Source organism: Loxodonta africana, chromosome 1, assembly GCF_030014295.1.
Source record: "Loxodonta africana isolate mLoxAfr1 chromosome 1, mLoxAfr1.hap2, whole genome shotgun sequence".
NCBI lineage: Eukaryota > Metazoa > Chordata > Mammalia > Proboscidea > Elephantidae > Loxodonta > Loxodonta africana.
Genome location: NC_087342.1, coordinates 17,993,787 through 18,018,630, shown reverse-complemented (window position 1 = coordinate 18,018,630; position 24,844 = coordinate 17,993,787). Strand labels below are relative to the sequence as shown.

Here is a 24,844-nt window from a genome sequence, read left to right as displayed (position 1 = left end):
CCGTGTCTACCAGGCTGGCCTTGGAGTTTGGAGAGGGAGGCACCAGGGGCTGCAAGAAGGATGCGGCGAGCAGACAGCAACCGAGCAGCCAATCCGGAGAGCAGAGAGAGCGCTCCCGGACCGGTCGGGAAGTGCGCCTGCGCTCACCGCTCAGCGGGCCGGGAGGGGCGGAGCATGGGGATGGTCAATGAGCCTGCGCAAACGGCGCTGCGAGGTGGGGGAGGGCGGTCCGTGTGTGTCTGTGTTGTTGTTCGGCGGCAGCGGCGGCGGCGGTAAGATGGCTGCCCACGGGGGCTCCGCCGCGTCCTCGGCGCTGAAGGGGTTAATTCAGCAGTTCACCGCCATCACCGGTAAGAGACGCGGTTACCGGAAGGTGCAGAGCGGGGTCCGGGGCGGGCGGCGGGTCTGCCCCGGGCTTTCTTTTGCCTTCATGCATTCCTCCCTCGGGCTTTACTCAAAGCTCCCGTCCTCCCTCCTGAGGAAGAGGCGACGACGGCGTCGGGGTCTCCGGGTTCAGGCGGGAGGCGGCCCCCCCCGCTGCCCACATTCTCGCTCGTGGTCTCCTCGCAGTGTGGAGGGGGACCCTTCACCCCTGCCAGCCCGGTCCCGGCGAGTGGGCCGAGCCCATCCGTCCCCGCCGGCCCGGGGACCTGGGGGCGGAAGGAGTGGGGGGCCGCACCCGGGCCACCGCCCTCCTCCTCCTCCTCCATCATCTTCCTCTCTTCTCCGGCCAGCTCGGGGGCGGAGTGCGTCCCCTCAGCTCCTCTTTCCCGGCTCCCCGGCCGGGTCATTCTCCCCCGTCCCTGGCCTGCCCTTCCCCTGGCTGGGCCCCTCGGAGCCATCGCTGTGGCCCTGGCTGGTTCGGGCCCTCCCGCCTTCACGGCGAGGCTAGTGGCTTCGGCAGCGCCTTCACGGATCCGGGGAGATCGGCCGCCAGGAAGGGGGCGGCTGAGAAGCACCTTAGGAACTGGGGTTTTAAGAGTAAAATGAGGGGATCCCTTCCACAAGCTTAATTGTGAAGGCCTGGAGGAATCCTGGCTGGCGTTTCCCACCTCCCTATAATAAAACCCCAAAGACCGAGGCGATGGCGCCGGGGCCTCCCGCTGCTCACATAGGGATGGCGGCAGAAACTTCGCCGAGAGGAAATCTCTCTCTGGCTGTCGGTATCCCTCAGACCCTAGGCCTGGGTTTTTCTTTTTTTGGACCCCTGCGAAGGGCACACGCAGATCCTCTCACCGCCTGGGGGAAAGGCCCTAAGCCATTCTCTGAATTCCCTGGGTCTTGGTTTCTCTCTGATGGTGCTGAACTTTTTTTGCATGAGTTATTAGAGGGCGGAGCAAATGATGAAGTTCTCTGTGGAGTGATTTGAGAGGAGAGTACTCCATGTGCCGGGGTGTAATTTTGCAGCTCTAGTTTGTCATTTTGGAAAGAGGTCAGAATGTTAGTTCTCTCGCCTAGCAGATCCTTTCTCTGATGCTTTGTTAAATGCGGACGATCCTTTCACTGTTAATGTTTCTCAGAGTTTGTCGTGCAAGATCTGGCTAAGGAAAATTTTACATTGTTTTACCCAATACAGGTTGTATGCTAGTTATCGTTGGATAATTAAAGCTCCTTTTATTTTTTTTTTTAACTCTGCAACGGTAACTAGATGTTTGATGCATTGTTATCTAGCTCCTGCGCATGCAGCAGTGGGTCAAAGTTGGTAAAGTAAAATTTGTAATAAAATCGGAGTGGGGAATGGAGTGATAATTTTCATATTCATAATTTAAAATATACTAAAGGTGTAATGCCATTACCTCCCGAAGCCACTTTTGTGGGGAAAATTATGTGTATAAGTTAACATGTACTGCATTATGTTTATATAGGAAAATCTTTGTAGTGAATCGGTTATAGAGTATCATTAATAATCCTTTTTTTAGGTTTCTTAGAGGTAGTTTAATATGACACTTATTTAATTTCAGTTTTTTCTGCAGAGAAACTGAAATTAAATAAATGGACTCAGGAACACTTATTGCTTTAACTTCACATTATCTCTTGTAATGAACATTTTTGTTAGATATAGACAAAATCTGAAGTGTGATGAGGTGAACTGACTCACTGAACTGCCTTTATTCTGTCTCTGTTTGCTAGTCTATACTGCCTGTTTCCTGGTCACAGGCGTTTCTATTTCTGAATCAGGTTGGATTCTCTCAGTAGACAATGGTATCTAGAATTCTGCAAAAGCAGAAATACCTTAGATTGTTCCTAATCTATTGTGAATTGTTATTAATAATTTTTTTAGATTCTTTCAACGAGGTTATGATTACCATTAGAAACACCTGATTGATCCCTCCACCCCTTTTCATGTATCTAAAAAATAAATTTGGGGGTTATCTTCACATATATTGTAAACAGTAGTGTTTATGATAAGAAGGTAGTTGTTTTTTATGCATTGCTGGGTGAATTAGGCTGACCTTAAAAAAAATTTTTTTTTTTTTAAGAGCTTATGCTCTGATTTTGAAAAGGTTTACTTACCTAGAAGCTCAACATTCTAATACAAGCAACTAATTCAATGGCATTTAGAAATAGAAAATTGAAAGATTTCTTAGTAAATCTTATTTCTCACTAAATAAAACAAATTTCTCTATAGTACGTGTGTATGAAGGAATGAATCTGATTTTTAAAATTTTTTTAATTATTAAAAAGATGACAAACATGAAATAGTTTGGAAAAAGGGAAAAAAACTAATTTTCCACTCTTATATCAATATTATTTATTTTATTATGGTCTCTTCCAATTCTCGTTTACATACTTATTTTTTGCATTATAGATTGTACTGTACATAATTTAGAATTCTAAATTTTTCACTTAACGTTACACCGTACGCATTTTTCTATGATTGCGCTCTCTGACAAGCAGGTAGCCAAGGAAGTGATGTTCTTTGAAGTAATCATGTTAAGACGCTGTGTACCACCACCACTGATGCCTTCAGAGCTGTTTAAAGCTACATAAAATAAGTTCTTTTTAGTCATACCCCATTTTACAATATTACTTGGTTTGATAGCCCTTGATATTCATCACACATGACTTTGAATGACTGTTGGCTACTTTTAGAAGTCTTATCAGTTCTCAAAACATGAAAGAATATGCTGCTGAATCTGAAAGGAATTTCAAAAGAACAATTTAAAAAAATATTTTGAATCATGATAGTATCCCCTTAACACTAACTTGGGCTGACATCCAGCCACACGTATACAAAATGTACAAATACAATCAGAATAGTTCGTGAGGTGAAGGGTCTGGAGACCATTATAGAATAGGTAAAAAATAAACAGGCAAATCAGAAGGTAAGGACAAAATGTGGAGGCTTAGAAGAGTACAACAGGTTGATATTATAGAATTCCTTAATGCTTTGTGCATAGTAGGCGTAAGCATATTTCACGAAATTATAGCACCTCAGTTGTAGAAAATACCTAAGCTTTATCTTTTTTTCTAAAATTGTTGAATGGATGCATATTTATTATAAAAATTAGAAACTGGTGCATGTATTTATTTGGCTTTGTGGTAAATTTCTATTCATATTTTATATGTTTCTGGTTAGTATTAAAATGTGTTTTTAAGTTCTGTGTCAGAAAAAGTGGTTTCCAGTGTTCTAGACACCAAAAGAAAACTTTCAGAATTTTAAGAATTATCTCAAAAGGCGATAATGAAGTTTGAGCAGAAGTTTAAGGGAGGTAATAAATTTCTTGAGTTGTGAATGGAATTTCACTAATAAATTTAGCATTTATTGATAGACTAGTATGTATTAGACATGCTTCAGATTGAGGGGATACTACTGTGAGCAAGAAATGGTCTCTGACTTCAAAAAGATTAAATTTTAACGGAAATACAAGTAAATACGCGTTGTTACACAGTGGGAGAATGGTGAGATATCAGGGGAGCACAAAAGAAGGAGGTCAAGAAAGGTTTCCTAGAAGAAATAATTTCTTAGCTAAAACATGGAGGGTAGTTTATCTGGGGAGAGTTGTTTTTGGTAGAAGGAACATGTGTAAAGGCCTGGAAAAAAGAGGGTCAGACATATACACAGGTAATAGAGGAGAGACAGTAGGTTTACGGAACTGATTGTAGTTCCAAATAAATAGAGCATATAAATGGAACTAAAGAGAGAAGCAGGGAGCCAGATCATAAAGGCCTTGCAAGCCATATTAAGAAATCTGGGCTGTATTCTGAGTGTAGTGGCGAGTGACATAATCAGATTTGAGGTTTTTAGAAGGAGCTAATTGGCTATAGTAGAGAAGAGGTAGGTACAGAGGTTAGTAGAAGACTTGCATCAACCCAAGAAGGATACTGGTGCTCTAAAATAAGTTAGTGGCAGGGGAGTGGACTCTGAAAGATATGGGAAGAAGTTGGAGGAGTCAAAATGAAGGTTAGGAATTCTATTTTGGACATTTAGTTGTAATTTATAAAGATAAAGGGATACAAGAGGTACAGGGAGAAGATGATTAGTTCTATTTTGGGTAAGTGGAATTGCTGCCGGTGGGACTTCCAAATGGAGCTTGTCAACAAACAAATGAGTATTGAGTCTAGCATGAAGAATGAGATCTCAGAAGTTATGTTTATGGTGTTTGAAGCTGTAAAAGTGAATGACATCTTGCAGGGTAGAGTTTACTGTAAAAAAAAAAAGAATAGGCTTCAGGACACAAAGCTAAAGGAACACCAATATCTGAGGAACTGCAAAATAATAAAGTGCAGAGAAGACTAAAGAGAAACCAAAGATGTAGGAGGAAAACCAAGAGAGAGTGATGGTACCTCAAACGTCAGGGATAGAGTGATATCTCAAATATACCCCCAAAAAACCAAGCCCGTTGTTGTCCAGTCAGTTCCAAGTCATAGAGACCCTATAGGACAAAGTAGAAGTGCCCCATAGGGTTTCCAAGGCTGTAAATCTTCGCAGAAGCAGACTGTCACATCTTTCTCCTGTGGTGCCACTGGTTAAGTTCAAACTACCTTTTGGTTAGCAACCAAGCATTTAATCACTGCACCACCAGGGCTCCTTAGGTAGGCACTATTAGGGAATCAGAACTGAATAGCCTCTTTTTTTTTTTTTTTTTTTTGAGGACTGGAAGATAATCTTAAAAACCGTCTTGACCCATTCCTGAGTTATAAAAACGGGAAAATGGAGACCCAGAGAAGTAAAGTGACTTAGGGTTATATGTCTAGGTCACTGCCTCGCAAGCATATTTGTAGGAACCTGAAAACCAAGGCTGTTGCCATCGAGTTGATTCCAACTCATAGTAGCCCTATGGGAGAGTAAAACTGCCCCACAGGGTTTCCAAGGAGTGGCTGGTGGATTTGAACTGCTGACCTTTTGGTTAGCAGATGAATTCTTAACCACTGCGCCACCAGGGCTCCATTTGTAGGAAAGGACCTCTAAAAAAAATTGCAATCTGCATAGACCAATACTATTGTAAAATACAATAAAAGCTAATTACTTGAAGAAATGAAATAAAAATAAGACAAAATACAAGTCCAAATTCTTTAGAAGTTGCAGTATAATTTACATAGAGTAAATATACCCTTCTTAGCATATATTTATGTAAGTTTTGATAAGTGCACACCACCACCCAGTCAAATGCAGAACTGTGCCATCACCCTCAATAATCCCTCCTGCTCTTTGTAGTCAACCTCTCCCCATCTGTAGACTAATCTGTTTTTTGTCTATTGCTTTGCCTTTTCCAGAACGTCATACAAATGGATTCATACAGTATGTAGCCTTTTGAGGTTTCTTTCACTTAACATACTGCATTTGAGATTTATTCATGTCGTTGTGGTATCAGTAAAAAAAAAAACAAAACTCATTGCAGCCAAGTTGATTCTGACTCATAGTGGCCCTGCAGGACAGAGTAGAACTGTCCCATAGGGTTTCCGAGGGTGGCTGGTGGATTCAAACTACTGACCTTTTGGTTAGCAGCCTAATGCTTAAGCACTGTACCACCAGGGCTCCTCTTCAACTCTGGTATATTGATGTTCCTCTGGGAGCCACTCAGTCTCCAATGAGGTCTAAATCTCAGCTTTGGGGAGGAGTTGCTTTTTCAGGTTTCTAGCTCACTCTTTATGAACTACCTCAGTCCTAGAGGTAGTAGCTGCATCAGTAGTAGTTCCTTCCTTTTTATTGGAGAATAGGACACTATTGTATGGCTATACCCAGTACTACAGTTCATTCATTTATCTCACATGAAGGGCACTAGGGGTGTTTCCATTTTTTTGAGATTATAAATAAAGCTGCCAACAACATTGATGTACAGGTGTGTGATTATAAGTTTTCATTTCTTTTGGATAAATACCTAGGAATGGAATTACTGGATCATATGATAGGTATATGTTTAAATTTATAAGAGTCTGCCAAACTGTTTTCCAGGGTGGCTACGCCATTTTGCATTCCCATCAGCAGTGGATGAGAGCTCCAGTTGCTCTGCATTCTGGTCAGCATTTGGTATTATAACTTTTTTAAAGCTATTCTAGTAGGTATGTAATGGTATCTCATTGTGGTTTAATTTCCCTGGTGACTAAATTGCCATCCATAAATCTCCTTTCACGCTCCAACTTTTAATTATTAGAGTCAAACATAAAACTATCAAATTGCTATAAAAGTTACTAAATGCTTACACTGGAATTTCTGTTTTTACTTGCCTTGGACCAGTAATAGGTAGTTTGTGTGGTCTCAGGACCACAGTTTGGATGTAACACTGGTCTAGGTCATGGCAGAACAGATTAGAAACTAGAATCTAGTGTCTTTACTCTTCAGGCTCATATATTTTCCACCGTATCACTGCTTTTCCCACTACAGTTTCCTTTAGTTGATCCAACAAATACTAGCTTTGTTTATCCACCCCCTGACTTAATCATTTTATTCCCCTTGTATGTACTAAATTTAGTTTTCTGCATTTAATTTTAATTTTTAATGTTTTCTCTTCTTGAATGCTTAAAAGCTTCAGGGTGGAGACTGATGAGGTGGTGAAAAATTCACCTTATTCCCACTCCTATTTCCTCTGGTGGATAGTCTGGCTTACCTTGCCGGGGGAAGTGTAGCATCAAAAAGTAACCTCTTTGTGTCCCTATCATGTCCGTGATCCCTCCTTTTGGGGTGAAAAGGCATCTGAAGAGGTTTTGTTTTGCTTTGTTTTTTAAAATCTTTGTGACTGGTATACTTTTTTTAATTGTACATTTGTGGAAAGTTTACAGAGCAAATTAGATTCCCATTTGGTAGTTGGTACATGAAGTGTTTCATGGCCTTGGTTTCAATCCCCACAGTGTGTCAGCACTCTCCCTATTTCTGCCCTGGTTTCCCTGTTTCCTTTTATCCTGATTTTCTACCCCTTCCTGCCTTCTCATCTTAGCTTTTGGGCAAATATTGCCCTTTTGATCTCATAATTGATTATTCTAAGGAGTACGTTCCTCTCAGATGTTAATGTTTATTTTATGGGCTTGTCTGTTCTGTGGCTGGAGTGTGATCTCTGGGAATGGCTTAAGTTCCAGGTCAGAAGGGTGTCTTAAGACCATAGTATCGGAGGTTCCTCCAGTCTCTGTCAGACCAGTAAGTGTGGTCTTTTTTGTGAGTTTGATTTTCTGTTCTACATTTTTCTCCTGCCCTGTCCAGGGCCCTCTGCTGTGATCCCAGTCAGAGCAGTTGGTAGTGGTAGCCAGGCACCATTTAGTTCTGATCTCAGGGCCGTGTAGGCTGTGGTTCATGTGGTCCATTAGTTCTTTGGACAGATTGCTCCCTTGAGTCTTTGGTTTTCTTCACTCTGCTTTGCTCTAAGCGGTGAGAAACCAATAGTATCTTAGATTGCCGCTCACAAGCTTTTAAGACTCCAGATGCTACTTAACAAAGTAGGATGCAGAACATTGCTTTTATGAAATATGTTGTGCCAGTTGATGTAGATGTCTCCTGAGTCTCTGGTTCTTTCCCTTTGAGTTTAGGAACTTCCTCCTGCAAGGGGTTTGGTTATGGCTAAGAGGTTTCCCTGACCGTGCCCGTTATGTGCTCTGTTGTCTGTATTAATATATGAGGAGCACCTACCGTTGTTGTGTATATAGAAGTATTCACCACCAAAGCTGTATCTGCCAGTGGTGTGTTCCCTTATACCCTCCCACACCTCTTGGCCTATCTATCTGCCTGTGTATCCATTCATATATTACTGTTTTTTGATACTCTTGTTGCAGGATTGTCTAGTTAATATAGTTGCCCTTTATTCTTGCATTCCTCTCAGTGTCCTCTCTTGCCTTGGTCATGTTGTGCTGACTTCTCCCATATTGTGTATTGCCTTTCCCTTCACCAGTATTAACATGTGTTGACTGCTGTACTTTGGTTCCTTGATGGTAGGTAGAGAAGAGATGGTCCTTCTTTTGGCACTGAAAGCAGTGTAGAGAATAGGCATAAAAGACTATTAAAGTTTGCAATCTCCTCATTCTTCCATTTGGCTGTGGTGGAGACATGGGCTGCATTATAGTTTTAGACTATTTCCTATCTTGTCATTAATGGAGTTGTTGTTAGGTGCCGTGGAGACATTTCCAACTCATAGTGACCCTGTGTACAACAGAACAAAACCCTGCCCAGTCCTGCGCCATCCTCATAATTGTTGTCATGCTTGAGCCCGTTGTTGCAGCCACTATGTCAGTCCATCTCGTGGAGGGCCTTCCTCTTTTTCACTGTCCCTCTACTTTACCAAGCATGACGTCCTTCTTCAGGGACTGACGCCTCCTGACAACATGTCCATAGTGTGTGAGATGTGGTCTCATCATCCCTGCTTCTAAGGTGCTTTCTGATTGTACTTCTTCCAAGACAGATTTGTTCATTCTTTTGGCAGTCCATATGTTGGTATGTTCAACATTCTTCGCCAACACCACGATTCAGAGGCGTCCATTCTTCTATCATCCTTATTCATTGTCCTGCTTTCACATGCATATGAGGTGATTGAAAACACTATGGCTTGGGTCAGGAGCAGCTTAGTCTTCAAGGTGACATCTTTGCTTTTCAACACTTCAAAGAGGTCTTTTGCGGCAGATTTACCCAATGCAATGTGTCTTTTGATTTCTTGACTGCTGCTTCCATGGACGTTGATCGTGGATCTGAGTAAAATGAAATCCTTGACAACAACTTCAATCTTTTCTCCATTTATCATGATGTTGCTTATTGGTCCAGTTGTGAGGATTTTTGTTTTCTTTATGTTGAGGTGTAATCCATACTGAAGGCTGTGGTCTTTGATCTTCTTCAGTAAGTGCTTCAAGTCCTCTTCACTTTCAGGAAGCAAGGTATGTCTTCTGCATAACACGGGTTGTTAATGAGTCTTCCTCCAATCCTGATGCCCCGTTCTTCTTCGTATAGTCCAGCTTCTCGGATTATTTGCTTAGCATACAGATCAAATAAGTATGGTGAAAGGATACAGTCCTACGGTACACCTTTCCTGACTTTAAACAACGCAGTATCCCTTTGTTCTGTTCAAACAACTGCCTCTTGATCTACATATAGTTTCCTCATGAGCACAGTTAAGGGTTCTAGAATTCCCATTCTTCCCAGTGTTATCCATACTTTGTCATGATCCACACAGTCAATTGGGTTCGCATAGTCAATAAAACACAGGTAAACATTTTTCTGGTATTCTCGCCTTTCAGCCAGAGAATGAATGGACCGAGGTTGTGAACTAGGGATAGCAGCAAGGAAATGGCTACTCATGAATTGTGTGCCACAAACTGGGTTAAGTAATGCCCTTTGGTGCCATTTGCAGGCTTAAAATAGAAGGAAGAAAAGATCAAGGAATAAATAGAGAAAAAGAGTACATGTGGTAAGAAAAAGTAAAGCGGGGCTCCTGCTGGAGATTGTAGATTTCTGGGTTAGATTAAGATACCCTGTCGCTGTCTTCATATTGAGACTTCAAAATAACCTCATTTAAACAAGCTTTGCAAATAGTTTATGTTTGCAAACTTTTCTTATTAGCTTTAAAAAAAAATAGATATGTTCTTTATTTAAATATAGTAATATAGAAATCCAAATTCTTTACAGCTAACCCATCAAAATTGTTTTACATCTGAATGTATAGGTGAAACTTGTAGCTTCTCTGTATCTGATTACCACCATTCCTTTCCTTTGTCATTTAGACCTCTCTAATTTTCCTCTTTTTTCTGTCAGTTAACCTTTATTTTTCATATTCCTCTGTCTAGCTCATTGGATGTGTTATTGGCATTTTGGGTAGGACAGTTTTTTGTTGTGTAGGACTGTTGTAAAGGAGTGTTCTATCCTTTGCAGAAGGTTTAGCAATTGTATTAATTTTCCTGTAGCTGCTGTTTAACAAATTACCACAAACTACCTGGCTTAAAACCGTACACATTTAGTCTCACAATTCTGGAGGCCAGAATTCTGAAATCAAGGTGTCAGCAGCTGTCTTTGAACACACCATGTGGGAGCAGCTTTCAGCCTACCACAGCACCCCTGGCTTCTATCCACTAAATGCCAGTAGCGTCTCCTAACCCCTAGTCAGGAAACACCAAAAATGGTCTTTCACATTACCGAATGCCCCTAGTACGTCCTGACACTGAGAATCACTGGAATTTTTAATTATCTTTCAATTATCTTCTGTTTCTAAAATGATACCCTCCCTAAGTGAGAACAAGTGATACATAAGAATGATTACACAAGCAAAAACAGGTCACATATGTTGGCTTTATGTAAGAAAGTGAATGATATTCTTTGCTTCTTGGGCGCTTCTCTAACGCGACTTTCTTTGGTCTTGTGAGGATTTAGCATGTGCTTCCTTTAGAGAAAATCTTTGTATATAGGGACGCTTTTGGGAGAGGAAGCCATTGCAGGTCACCATCCTGACAAGTTCCGTTGATGGAAGTCATCCGAACAAATTGTCAAGAGGGATGACAGAGCCATCTTAGGTGTATATTGCCTCCAGCATGTATTCTAGCGTTAAATGCTTAAGTGAGATTAGCTGACACCATCTTCCTCAAAATATCACAGTTGTTACTTCCTTTGTGATAGTTTTTTCTTTTTGTGTCTTAAGGTCTTTCCTTGTAGAATTCCTTTTAAAAAATATTAATCTTGAGTTCCATAGTCCTGTGGACTTTGGAGATTTTGGAATAATAGTGTATCAATAATTTTATCAAAGGAGCCCTGCTGGCACAATGGTTAGGTGCCCAACCGCTAACTGAAAGGTTGGCAGTAGGAACCCACCCAGAAGTTCCATGGGAGAAAGACTTGGCAATCTACTTCCGTAAAGGTTACAGGCTAGAAAACCCTGTGGGGGCAGTTTTACTCTGTCACGTGGGGTTGCTGTAGAGTCAAAATCAACTCCACAGTACCTAACAATAACATACTTGTGTCAAGCTTTCTACTATCTCTGCGTCAGCTCTTGATGCTTTACAGGCGCACGGGAATTCTGTTTAGCTGTTAACAGATTCCTTTGGAGCAGATCCTTTTCGTGTATTCTTTATCCGTAACATTCATTTTTCCTAGTGTAATAGTTTTTTCATTTTGTCATTGTATTCCTGCATTTTTTTTAATGAGTGCTTAACGTGAGTGAAACACATGTTCATAGTATCAGATGAGTAAGAGAGAGAAAACCGTGAGATGTATTACTCTTCCTCTTTACTGGCTGATAAAATGTGGTTCTCCATAGGCTATATATAGGTATTCACATTTCATACTTCCAGTATTTTTATTTGTCACTTATGCGTAGCTTGAATACTGTATAACTTGGGACAATCTATATCTATTAATAGTTAACTGTTTGCCAGGAACTGTACTAAGTTCTTTAATGTGAATTTTCTTTTTTGTTTTTTATTGTGCTTTAGGTGAAAGCTCACAGCTCAAGTTAGTTTCTCATACAAAAATTTGTACACACTTTGTTACATGACCCTATTTGCTATCCGTATAATGTAACAGCACACTCCTCCTTTCCACCCTCGATTTCCCACGTCCATTCAACCAGCTCCTGTCCCTTTCTGCCTTCTCATCTTGCTTCCGGACAGGAACTGCCCATTTAGTCTCATGTAACTACTTGAACTAAGAAGCACACTTTTCACAAGTAACATTTTATGTCTTATAGTCCAGTCTAATCTTTGAAGAGTTGGCTTCGGGAATGGTTTTAGCTCAGGGTTAACAGAGTCCAGAGGCCATGTCTTCTGGGGTTCCTCCAGTCTCAGCAGACCTTTAAGTCTGGTCTTTTTACTAGAATTTGAGTTCTGCACCCCACTTTTCTCCTGCTCTATCAGGGACTCTCTGTTATGTTCCCTGTCAGGGCGGTCTTTGGTGTTAGCCAGGCACCATCTAGTTCTTCTGGTCTCAGGCTGATGGAGTCTTTAGTTTATGTGGCCCTTCCTGTCTCTTGGCCTAATATTTTCTTTTGTCGTTGGTGTTCTTCATTCTCCTTTGCTCCAGGTGGGTTGGGACCAACTGATGCATCTTAGATGACCGTTCATCATAGGGTCGCTATGAGTTGAAATAGACTTGATGGCACTGGGTACTGGTACCGGTAGATGACCGTTGGCTAGCCTTTAAAACCCCAGACGCCACTCACCAAAGTGGGATGCAGAACATTTTCTTAATAAACGTTGGTATGCCAGTTGACGTAGATGTCCCCTGAAACCGTGGTCCCTAGACTCCTGCCTCTGCTACTCTGTCCCTCGAAGTGTTTGTATTCAGGAAACTTCTTAGCTTTTGGTTTAGTCCAATTGTGCTGACTTCGCCTGTATTGCGAGTTGTCCTTCCCTTCACCTGAGATAATTCTTGTCTACTGTCCAGTTAGTGAATACCCCTCTCCCTCCCTTCCCACCCTCGTAACCATCAAAGAATGTTTTCTTCTGTGTTTAAACCTTTTCTTGAGTTCTTATGATAGTGGTCTCGTAGAATATTTGTCCTTTTGCAACCAATTTCACTCAGCATAATGCCTTCCAGATTCATCCATGTTATGAGATGTTTCGCAAATTGTTCATTGTGTGAATATACCGTAATTTTTTTATCCATCCACCCGTTGATGGGCACTTAGGTTGTTTCCATCTTTTTGCTATTGTGAACAGTGCTGCAGTGAACGTGGGTGTACATATCTATATATTCGTGTGACGGCTCTTATTTCTCTAGGATACATTCCAAGGAGTGGGATTGCTGGCTTGTATGGTGGTTTTATTTCTAGCTTTTTAAGGAAGTGCCAGATTGATTTTCAAAGTGGTCGTACTGTTTTGCTTTCCCATCAGGAGTGTATAAATGTTCTAGTCTCTCCACAACCTCTCCAACATTGATTATTTTGTGTTTTCTGGGTTAATGGTAGCCTCGTTGGAGCGAGATGTTATCCCATTGTAGTTTGGGTTTGCATCTCTAATGGCTAGTGATCCTGAGCATTTCCTTATGTATCTGTTAGCCACCTGAATGTCTTCTTTGGTGCAGTGCCTGTTCATATACTTTGCCCATTTTTTAATTGAGTTATTTATCTTTTAGTGGTTGAAATTTTGCAGTATCTTAGAGATTTTAGAGATCAGACGCTGATTCGATTAGTCATAGCCAAAATTTTTTTCCGAGTCTGCCGGTTGTCTTTTTACTCTTGGTGAGGTCTTTCGATGAGCATGAATGTTTGGTTTTTGGGAGCTCCCAGTTGTCTAGTCTCTCTTCTGGTGTTTGTGCATCGTTACTTATGTTTTGTATTCTGTTTATACCATGTATTAGGGCTCCTAGCATTGTCCCTATTTTTTCTTCCATGATCTTTATCATTTTAGATTTTATATTTAGGTCTTTGATCCATTTTGAGTTAGTTTTTGTGCATGGTGTGAGGTATGGGTGTTGTTTTACTTTTTTGGAGATGGATATCCCGTTATGCCAGTACTGTTTGTTTAAGGGAGTGTCTTTTCCCCGATTAACAGACGTTGGACCTTTGTCAAATATCAGCTACTCATAGATGGATGAATTTAAGTCTGGATTCTCAATTCTATTCCGTTCGTCCATGTATCTGTTGTTACAGTGGTACCAGGCTTTGTAGTCTACTGTGATGGTATAGTATGTTCTAAAATCAGGTAGTGTGAGGCCTCCCACTTTGTTATTCTTTTTCAATGATGCTTACTTATCCTCTTGTGGGCTATTGTAAATGGTATTGATTTGGTGATTTCCTCTCCGACATTCTCTTTGTTGGTGTAGAGGAATCCAACTAATTTTTGTATGTTTGTCTTGTATCCTGATATCCTGCTGAACTCTTCTATTAGTTTCAGTAGTTTTCTTGGGGATTCTTTGGGGTTTTCTGTGTATACGATCATATCATCTGCAAATAGAGATACTTTAACTTCTTCGTTACCAATTTGGATGTCCTTCCTTTTTTTTCTAGCATAATTGCTCTGGGTAGGACCTCCAGCACAATGTTGAATAAGAGTGGTAATAAAGGACATCCTAGTCTGGTTCCAGTTCTCAAGAGGAATACTTTCAGACGCTCTCCATTTAGGATGATGTTGGCTTTGTATGTTGTTGCTGTTGTTAGGTGCCGTCGAGTCGGTTCCAACTCATAGCGACCCTGTGCACAATAGAATGAAACACTGCCCGGTCCTGTGCCATCCTTACAATCATTGTTATGCTTGGGCTCATTGTTGCAGCCACTCTGTCAATCCACCTTCTTGAGGGTCTTCCTCTTTTCCGCTGACCCTGGACTCTGCCAAGCATGACGTCCTTCTCCAGGGACCGATCTCTCCTGACAACATGTCCAAAGTTTGTAAGACACAGTCTTGCCATCCTTGCCTCTGAGGAGGATTCTGGCCGCACTTCTTCTAAGACAGATTTGTTCGTCCTCTTGGCAGTCCATGCTATATTCAGTACTCTTTGCCAGCACCACAATTCAAAGGCGTCAGCTCTTCTTCGGTCTTCCTTATTCATCGTCCAGCTTTCACACGCGTATGATGCGATTGAAAACACCATGGCTTGGGTCAGGCGCACCTTAGTCTTCAGGGTGACATCTTTGCTCTTCAACACTTTGAAGAGGTCCTTTGCAGCAGATTTGCCCAATGCATTGCGTCTTTTGATTTCTTGACTGCTGCTTCCATGGCTGTTGATTGTGGATCCAAGTAAAATGAAATCCTTGACAACTTCAGTCTTTTCTCTGTTTATCATGATGTTGCTCATTGGTCCAGTTGTGAAGATTTTTGTTTTCTTTATGTTGAGGTGTAATCCATACTGAAGGCTGTGGTCTTTGATCTTCATTAGTAAGTGCTTCAAGTCTTCTTCACTTTCAGCAAGCAAGGTTGTGTCACCTGCATATTGCAGGTTGTTAATGAGTCTTCCTCCAATCCTGATGCCCCGTTCTTCTTCATATAGTCCAGCTTCTCGTATTAATTGTTCAGCATACAGATTAAATAGGTATGGTGAAAGAATACAACCCTGACGCATACCTTTCCTGACTTTAAACCAATCAATATCCCCTTGTTCTGTCCAAACAACTGCCTCTTGATCTATGTAAAGGTTGCTCATGAGCACAATTAAGTGTTCTGGAACATTCTTCGCAATGTTATCCATAGCTTGTTATGATCCACACAGTCGGATGCCTTTGCATAGGCAGTAAAACACAGGTAAACATCCTTCTGGTATTCTCTGTTTTCAGCCAGGATCCACCTGACATCAGCAACGATATCCCTGGTTCCATGTCCTCTTCTGAAGCTGGCCAGAATTTCTGGCAGTTCCCTGTTGATTTTACTGCTGCAGCCGTTTTTGAATGATCTTCAGCAAAATTTTGCTTGCATGTGATATTAATGATATTGTTCTATAATTTCCACATTTGGTTGGATCACCTTTCTTGGGAATAGGCATAAATATGGACCTCTTCCAGCCAGTTGGCCAGGAAGCTGTCTTCCGTATTTCTTGGCATAGACGAGTGAGCACCTCCAGCGCTGCATCTGTTTGTTGAAACATCTCAGTTGATATTCCATCAATTCCTGGAGCCTTGTTCTTCGCCAATGCCTTCAGAGCAGCTTGGACTTCTTCCTTCAGTACCATCAGTTCCTGATCATATGCCACCTCTTGAAATGGTTGAATATCAACTAATTTTTTTTGGTGTAATGAGTCTGTGTATTCCTTCCATCTTCTTTTGATGTTTCCTGTGTCGTTTAATATTTTCCCTGTGGAATCCTTCATTATTGCAACTCGAGGCTTGAATTTTTTCTTCAGTTCTTTCGGCTTGAGAAATGCCGAACGTGTTCTTCCCTATTGGTTTTCCACCTCCAGCTCTTTGCACATGTCAGATTAGCAATTTTAAAATATAATAATACAACAAAATGAACCTGGACAAAATGTAAAAATATTAGGAAAAGCGCTGAAACAAAGCCTTAGGTTTTATTAATAGGAGTATTGAAGCACATAAGTCTTTGAAATTGTTCATCAAATTTGTGCCATATGTGTCCCAAGAGTTTGTGTTTAATTACCTAATTTGAGGTTGGCTATTAGGACATTTGAACTTTTCGTCTCTCCCCAAAAGTTGCAAGTTGCATTGACGTTTGTGTTTTTTTGATATTTCATTTTTTTTTTAATGTATTTCCTGATGGTAAGAATGTAAATTTACATATCCTAGGACTTCAGGTGTTTTGGTTCAGCTTGACACAGAACTTTAGAAAAGATTACTGGGATGAGAAAAGTGAGAACTGAGTCAGTTCAGTGAGTTTTCAAAGTTTGCAAAATAGAAGAGCTAGCAGAGATGAAGACAGAATATAAAACCCAAAGGAATGGTATTTATCTGTTCTTAGACCTACTTCGGAGCCCTGGTGGTGCTAACCGAAAGTTGGCAGTTTGAATCCACCAGCCGCTCCTTGGAAACCCTATGGGTCAGTTCTACTCTGTCCTATAGGGTTGCTGTGAGTCGGAATTGACTTCATGGCGATGGGTTTTATACCAACTTCAGAACGAGGGGGAGAGGGAAGGTGTAGGACTTACAAGGAAGATGAGTATCTGATGTGTTGTCAGCAAAAATGAGTGGACTGAATTGACATCACTCTGTCCGTGGCGTGGTATTGTGAAGTACAATCAAGGAATCTGCCTAGATCATATAGAAATCAGTGTGGCTGGAGGGGATGGTATGGAAGTGAGATGAGAGCAGATGAGTTTAAAATTGGAGAGGTAAATAAGGACCAAATCTTGTATGCAGCTCGAAAGAGATTGCAACTATTCCAGTCAGCAGTGCAGAACTGTTGAACCAGGGAAGATAATCATATTTCCATTATTTTACAGTATAGAAGGTATATCAAAAGGGGGGCGCACTACCAAGATCAGGGAGACGTAGCAGTTCATCTAAGAGATGTCGAGGGCTTGAACTAGGCCTATAACAATGGACATAGAGAAAAGTGTATGGATAGGATTGTTATTAATTTGACAGGAACTGCAGAGTCTGTATGAGTCAGAATCGACTCAACAGCAACTGGTTTGGTTTTTGTTTTAATGGGACTTGTTAGCTAACTGGGTGTTGCAATTGAAGGTGAGAGAAGAGCCTCAAATTTGAAGGAAAGTTTCTCAAATTTGAGTAATATATAAGCCCTTTTAAAGGAAAAAACCTCCCTGGTCTATGAACCTTAAATTGCTGTATATACTCCTATAAGGCAAACCCAGAATAAAAGATAATTCTGTATTTTTCCAATTTCCCTAAACAGTTTCTGGCTAAGCACGAATATGAAATTTTCTAAAGATATAAATGAAATGGTCAGATATTTATTTGTAATATGTTATTTATTGATTTAATATTAAATCTCACAATATATCAATACATTTTTCTACTCACATTTTATAATTCAGTTTTTTTTTTCCTTTCATCTTAGATACCCATCTTTGTTAGATATCTGACAAAGCTATAGGTACTCTGCATCATCTGTCAGATTTCCAGAGCATATTGTTTTTTCTTTACATTGTTTGAGATGCAGCACTTTTTGAATTTGTATGTGATGCTGTCACTGCAAATTTTTTCACAATTTTTATTGTGCTTTAAGTGAAAGTTTACAAATCAAGTCAATCTCACACACAAAAGCCCATATACATCTTGCTACACACTCCCAATTACTCTCCCCCTAATGAGACAGCCCTCTCTCTCCCTCCACTCTCTCTTTTCGTGTCCATTTCGCCAGTTTCTAACCCCCTCCACCCTCTCATCTCCCCTCCAGGCAGGGGATGCCAACAGAGTCTCAAGTGTCCACCTGATCCAAGAAGCTCACTCCTCACCAGCATCCCTCTCCAACCCATTGTCCAGTCCAATCCCTATCTGAAGAGTTGATTCTGGGAATGGTTCCTGTCCTGGGCCAACAGAAGGTCTGGGGGCCATGACCACCGGGGTCCTTCCAGTCTCAGTCAGACCATTAAGTCTGGTCTTATGAGAATTTGGGATCTGCATCCCACTGCTGTCCTGCTCCCTCAGGGGTTCTCTGTTGTGTTCCCTGTCAGGGCAGTCATCGGTTGTAGCCGGGCACCATCTAGTTCTTCTGGTCTCAGGATGATGTGGTCGCTGGTTCATGTGGTCCTTTCTGTCTCTTGGGCTCATAGTTGCCTTGTGTCACTGCAGATTTTATCTCAAGTCCATTTATACCAAGTACCCTTTTGCTGTTTATGATTTCAACAGTGTAACCACATTGCTTTTTAAATTACATTGAAAACATAAATAATATGTGCATAAACAAAATTCAAAAGGTATAGAGGGTGCCAGTCGTTTTGGCAGAGGTCTGGCCTGGCCTCTCTCCCTGGTATACTAGTTTGTAAGCTAAAGTACTGTAAGATAGCTATAAGTCAGCTTCTTGGATCAGGTGGACACTTGAGACTATGTTGGCATCTCCTGTCTGGAGGGGAGATGAGAAGGGTAGAGGAGGTTAGAAGCTGGCGAAATGGACACGAAAAGAGAGTGGAGGAAGGGAGCGGGCTGTCTCATTAGGGGGAGAGCAGTTGGGAGTGGATAGCAAGGTGTGTATATAAGTTTTTGTGTGAGAGACTGACTTGATTTGTAAACTTTCACTTAAAGTACAATAAAAATTAAAAAAAAAAAAAAGATAGCTCTAAGTCAGTTTATTAGATATTTGTCACAAGCTAGCAAACATTAGGGTAGGTGCTGGGGATACCAAGACAAGAAAACCGACCTCTGCCTTCAAGGGATTGAAGTGGGGACTTTCTGGGAGAGGGAGCTAAAAAAGTAAGCCAACTCTTTTGGAGGGAATTAGAAAAGTAAACCTTTCGGGGGAAGCCAGAAAAGTAAAGGAACATTTACTGCATAGTATTAAGTGCTATGACAGAGATATCCATGGATTTAATAGAAGAGCATCATGGGGATGGGAGTGGAGAGGTGGTTTAGGGAGTGCTTAGCCCACAGATTGACAAAGGAACACTTCAGGTGATTCTTGAAAGATAAGCATTCAGAACTAGATGAAGGAATAGACAAGGAGGATATGGGCATTCCAAGCATGTGATTTATTATGGCTAGATCGAATTGTATAGAATAGGGAATAGAGGCAAAGCCAGAAAGATAAGCTGAGATCTGATCACAAAGGACTTTCCAGCTCATAAGGACTCTAGAATTTATACTGTAGGAGTTGTGTTTTTAGGTGCATTTGAGTTGGTTCTGACTCGTAACGACCCTATGTACAACAGCAGTAAATGCTGCCCAGTCCTGCGCCATCCTTACAATCTTTATTATGCTTGAGCCCATTGTTGCAGCTACTGTGTTGAACCATCTCGTCTCAAGGGTCTTCCTCTTTTTCGCTGACCCTCCACTTTACCAAGCATTATGTCCTTTTCTAGAGAGTGGTCTCTCCTGATTACATGTCCAAAGGATGAGAGACAAAGTCTCACGATCCTTTGCTTCTAAGGAGCGTTCTGTCTGTACTTCTTTCAAGACAATTTGTTCGTTCTTCTGGCAGTCCATGGTATATTCAGTATTGCTTGCCAGCACCATAATTAAAAGGCATCAATTCTTCTTCGGTCTTCCTTATTCATTGTCCAGCTTTTGCATGCATATGTGAAAATTGAGGAGTTAGAGAACCACTAAAGAATTTTAAACAGAGGGGTGATAAAATCAGGTTTGTACTTTAGAACTTACCCTCAGCAGCAAGGCAGAAGATAGAAAAATGATCAGTTAGGAGCTTGTAGTAGCAATTCCACTCCTAGGTATGTATCCAAAAAGACTTAAAAGCAGAGACTCAAACAGAGACTTGTACACCTCTGTACACCAGTGTTCATTGTAGCATAATTCGCAGTAGCCGAAAGGTAGAAACAGCCTAAATACCCATCAGCAGATGAATGGATAAACAAAATGTAGTACTTACATACAATGAAATACTACTTAGCCAGAAGGAGAAATGAAATCTTGACCTGTAATATGGGTGGAGCTTGAGACATTATGCTGAGTGAAATAAGTCAGTCACAAAAGAACAAATATTGTATGACCTCCACTTATATAAAAGACGAGAAAAAGGCAGTGTATAGAGAGCAAAGTTTATTAATGGTTACCAGGGACGAGAGGGCGGGGGGAAAGGCGGGGTTATTGCTTATGGAGTACGGAGTTCTGGTTTGCGGTGGTGGACAATTCTCATTGCTAAGGGTAGGATTGCATAGCTGATTATTGTAATTGCCGTAAGTAAGTTGTATTCCTGTAAAAAGTTGAATTGGCAAAAGTTGTGTGATAGACATTACAATGTCCTGCCCGCCCCCCCCCCCAAAAAAAAAGTAGCTGCAGAGGCTGCTGATGTGCAGCCAAACCCCTTATGGGGATTTGGTTCCTTGGTTTGGAGGTATAGGGTCATGGTTAATGGGACATCCCAGTTATTTGGCATAAAAACGTGTTTAGTGCTTCTCTTCTACTCCTAGTTTGTTTCATAGTGCTTGGGATCTTAAAAGCTTCCAACTGGCCATCCAAGGCACAAAAATTGGCCTCTTTAGTTGAAGCAACAGAGGAAGATGGAGAGTCAGGAATAGGAAGAAGAAATGAATGTGTGGCTAACTGCCCCCATGAACAAATGCCTCCTTTGCCATGAGACCAGAAGAAGTGGATGGTGCCCAGCTGCCTTTTTTTTTTTTTTTTTTAAGATTTTGAATGCTATTTATTGTTTATATCTTGCTTCCGAAAACAATTTGAGGATATTTACGACAACGGAAATACATACAAGACCACTGAAATAAGGATAAGGGTTAACTTATTACATGCCGTTGTGTGCCGCTGAGTTGATTTTGACTCAGAATGACCCTCAGTGACAGAGTAGAATTGTCTCATAGGGTTTTCTTGGCTGTAATCTTTATGGGAGCAGATTGCCAGGTCTTTTCTCCCACGGAGCAGCTGGTGTGTTCAAACCGCTGACCTTTTGGTTAGCGGCCAAGCACTTAACCATTGTGCCACTGGGACTCTTTAACTTTTTACATAGTTCTCATCTGATAAAATGAGCATACCAGTTCATCTAGAGAAACTTTTTTCCTAGTATATTGTCCTCAAGAAGATTTTTTTTAATTTTTATTTTGTTGAGAATATACACAGAAGAATGTACACCAATTCAGCCATTTCTGCATGTACAATTCAGTGACATTGATTATGTTCTTTGAGTCAACACTTCTACCCTGCTTTTCTGAGTTTTTCCTCCCCCATTAACATAAACTGATCGTCACCTAAGGTTCCTATCTAATCTTTTGAGTTGCTGTTGTCGCTTTGATTCCATATAGTTATTTCTTAAAAGAGCATAATGCTCAAGGCAGACATATTTTACTAATTGAGCTCAGCTACTGCTTGGTTTTAAGAAGACTTAAAGAGATATTTTTGGTTTAAGGTTTAAAGATGATCTCAGAGCAGTAGTTTCAGGGGTTCGTCCAATCTTCATGACTCCAGCAAGTCTGGGGTCCGTGAGAATATGACATTCTGTCCTACATTCCCCCACCCCTCCCCCACACACCGCTTTGATCAAGATTCTTCTATAGAATCTTTGATCAAAATGTTCAGTAATGGTAGCTGGGCACCATCCAGTTCTTGTGGCAATTCAGGGGGGCGATTATCCACACGTTCTGTATCCTCATCCTCTTTCCGACTCTCCTTCTTCCTCCAGTTGTTATGCCTTGGATGGCCATTTGCAAGCCTTTAGACCCCAGGCACTACCCAAGGAACTAGGAAGTAGAACAGAAGCACTAAAGAGTGTTATTAGGCCAATTAACTGGGGTGTCCCGTGAAACCATGACCCTAAACCTCCAAACCAGGGAACCAAATCCCATGAGGTTTTTTGGTTGTACATAAGCAGCATCAGCAGCTACTCTTTTTTTTTTTTTTTTTTGGTGGTAGTGGTTGTAAATATATGCCGTGCTATTTTTTTTTTATTATTATTACTGAACATTTTTATCAAAGATTGTATAGAAGAATCCTGATTAAAAGGGGGAAATTGCAGAATAGAATTTCAAATGTTCATAGTTTAGCTTAACTAGTACAAATGTCTGCCTTGAGAATTATACTCTTTTAAGAAATATATGTGTAGAATCAAATGGACGACAGCAACTGGAAAGATTAGATAGGAACCTTAGGGGGCAGTGAGTTTATGTTAATGGGGAAGGAACAACTCAGAAAAGGAGGCTGAGAATGGTTACACAACTCAAAGAATGTGATCAGTGTCACTGAAATTGTATATGTAGAAGTGGTTGAATTGATGTATGTTTTGCTGTGCCTTTTCTCAACAACAACAACAAATAAATTTTAGGGGAAAGAAAAAAAAAAACACATTAAAATTCCAAAGCCCATGAGATCAGTCAGAAAATCACAAAACCCGTGACACAGTTTAACTAGAACCAAGAGATAATGACCCATAGAGACTGTAAAAAGTTTGTTTTGTCTTAGTAATTCCAGTAAGCTAAATTAATATGTTTGAAGAAATGAAAGGATTGAAATGTGAGTATGAAATGAGGGTCTCTAAAACACGATCAAGCTGATTAGGGGGGAAAAAAATTTCTGCTGTGAAAACATACCTGAAATTAAAAGCTCAGTGAACAGCTGAAAAACATATCAGGCACAGCTGAAGAGACATGTGTCAACTGGAAGATAGTGCTGAAGAAATTTAGCATAGAGAGATAAAGAGATGATAAACATATGAAAGAAAAGTAGGGCCGTAAAGGATAGAGTGAAGAGCTTGAGCATACATGTAATGGGAGTTCCAGGAGGAAACAAGTGTGAATGGAGGGCTGAAGCAATGGTCCAAGAGAAATGACTGAGAATTTTTTGGAAGTGATATGAGTCAATAGGTGGAGGAAGCCCAGTGAATCCCAAAGAGGACGAATAACATCAGCCCTGACAAATCAGAGTGAAACCGTAGAAGACCAGAGACGGATCTTAAAAGCGGCCAAAGAGAAATGACAGATTGCTATAAAAATGTTTTTTTAGTCTGGCAACTGATTTTCCACCAGCAACAGCAGAGCCATAAGACATTGGAATAATACCTTCAATATTCTCAGACAAAATAACTGTTAACCTTGGAATGGAATACCCAGTAAAACTGCCTTTCAGAAATGACAGAAGATGTTCAAAGATCAGATTTATAAAGATAAAAGGCAGTAACAATGAAAACTTTAAAAAGAGATGTTCAACTTATGTCAGAACCGACTTATAATGGAGTCATCGGAACGGAACCCTGTTGTAAGTCAGGGGCTGCCTGTACTATAATTTACATCCTGATATTATTGGATGTGTATGTTGTTTCCAGTGTTTCAGCATTACCTAAAACTATGCTGGATATGTACGTGGACACATTGTGCATGTAGTATTTTATGTAAGTCCTTATCTTTTGACGAGTGGTCTATCTTATTTACCTAGTAGCTGCTGTAACAAAAATGGCACAAGTAGTTAGCTTTAAGGAACAAAAATTTATTGTCTCACAGTTGGAGGCTGGGAGCCTGGATTCAGGGTGCCAGCCAGCTGTACTCTGTGCACGGTAGGAGAAGAGCGTTCCTTGTCTATTTTAGCTTCTGGCAGTCTCAAGGGTTTCTTGTCATTCCTTGGCTTGTAGATGAATTTTCACATGACATATTTCCCCGTATGTGTCTGTCTGTCTGTCTGTCTTCCTTTTTATAAGACACCAATTAGAAAGGATTAGCTTTAGGACCCACTCTACTCTGGCATGGCTCATTAACATAACAAAAGGAAACTCCTGTTTACAAACAGGGTCACATTTCACAGGTTTAAGGTTTAGGACTTCAGCATATCTTTTGGGGGAACACAATTTAATCCATATAAAGGCCCAAATTACTGGGTCATAAAGGAACAAGTATTTTTACATTTCTTGATGTATGTAAAATTGTTTTCTTAATAAGCCTTTGGTAACCCGATTATTTTCTGCTTTGAATTTTTTGTTGATACCATTAATTTCCATTAATGGAAGCATACTGAATCATTGAATGTGTCTGAATTTTTGGTGGATAGTATGGATTTGTTTACTTGCCCCCTCCCACAGGCCCACCCTAAGTGTTTAGTGGTACATAAGAACTACTACTAATTATACCCCAGAGTCCCCACTGGGGTCTATTGGTACATACGTGTAAGAAATAAAATTTTTCAAAATTTCTGTTTTTTTACTCCCCAAAACTCAGACAGCTCGTACAGTACCCTGTAAAAACAGTAACTTGTGGCATATGCCTGTTTGTTTCAGTCATAAAGGACCCCTGCTTTGCTGCACTGTCAATGGTACAATAGCTTCCCACTAACCCCTGCCCTCCCAAAGGCTGGAAAATTGTCATGGTCACTGTATGTACCAACAGGCATGAAAAAGTTTTAAAGGGCTTTACCAGTATACATTGCATCTAGCAAACTGCTCACTTTATTTACAAATGAGTAAGTCTGATAGGACCAGTTTTAAATGAGGAGAATTGACA

At 40.8% G+C, this 24,844-nt stretch overlaps 1 protein-coding gene across 4 annotated transcripts in view; it reads left to right on the top strand.

Moving 5' to 3' along the window:
* The first annotated feature begins 222 nt into the window (after nt 1-222).
* The window catches only part of UBXN7 (UBX domain protein 7), a 72,399-nt gene continuing 47,777 nt past the window's right edge, over nt 223-24,844 (top strand). For all 4 annotated transcript variants that reach the window (XM_003412945.4, XM_023551672.2, XM_064267387.1 and 1 more), the window contains exon 1: nt 223-350. In XM_003412945.4, coding sequence (XP_003412993.1) covers nt 278-350 — 73 coding nt within the window. In that variant the 5' untranslated portion in view covers nt 223-277. The remainder of the gene's footprint in view (nt 351-24,844) is intronic.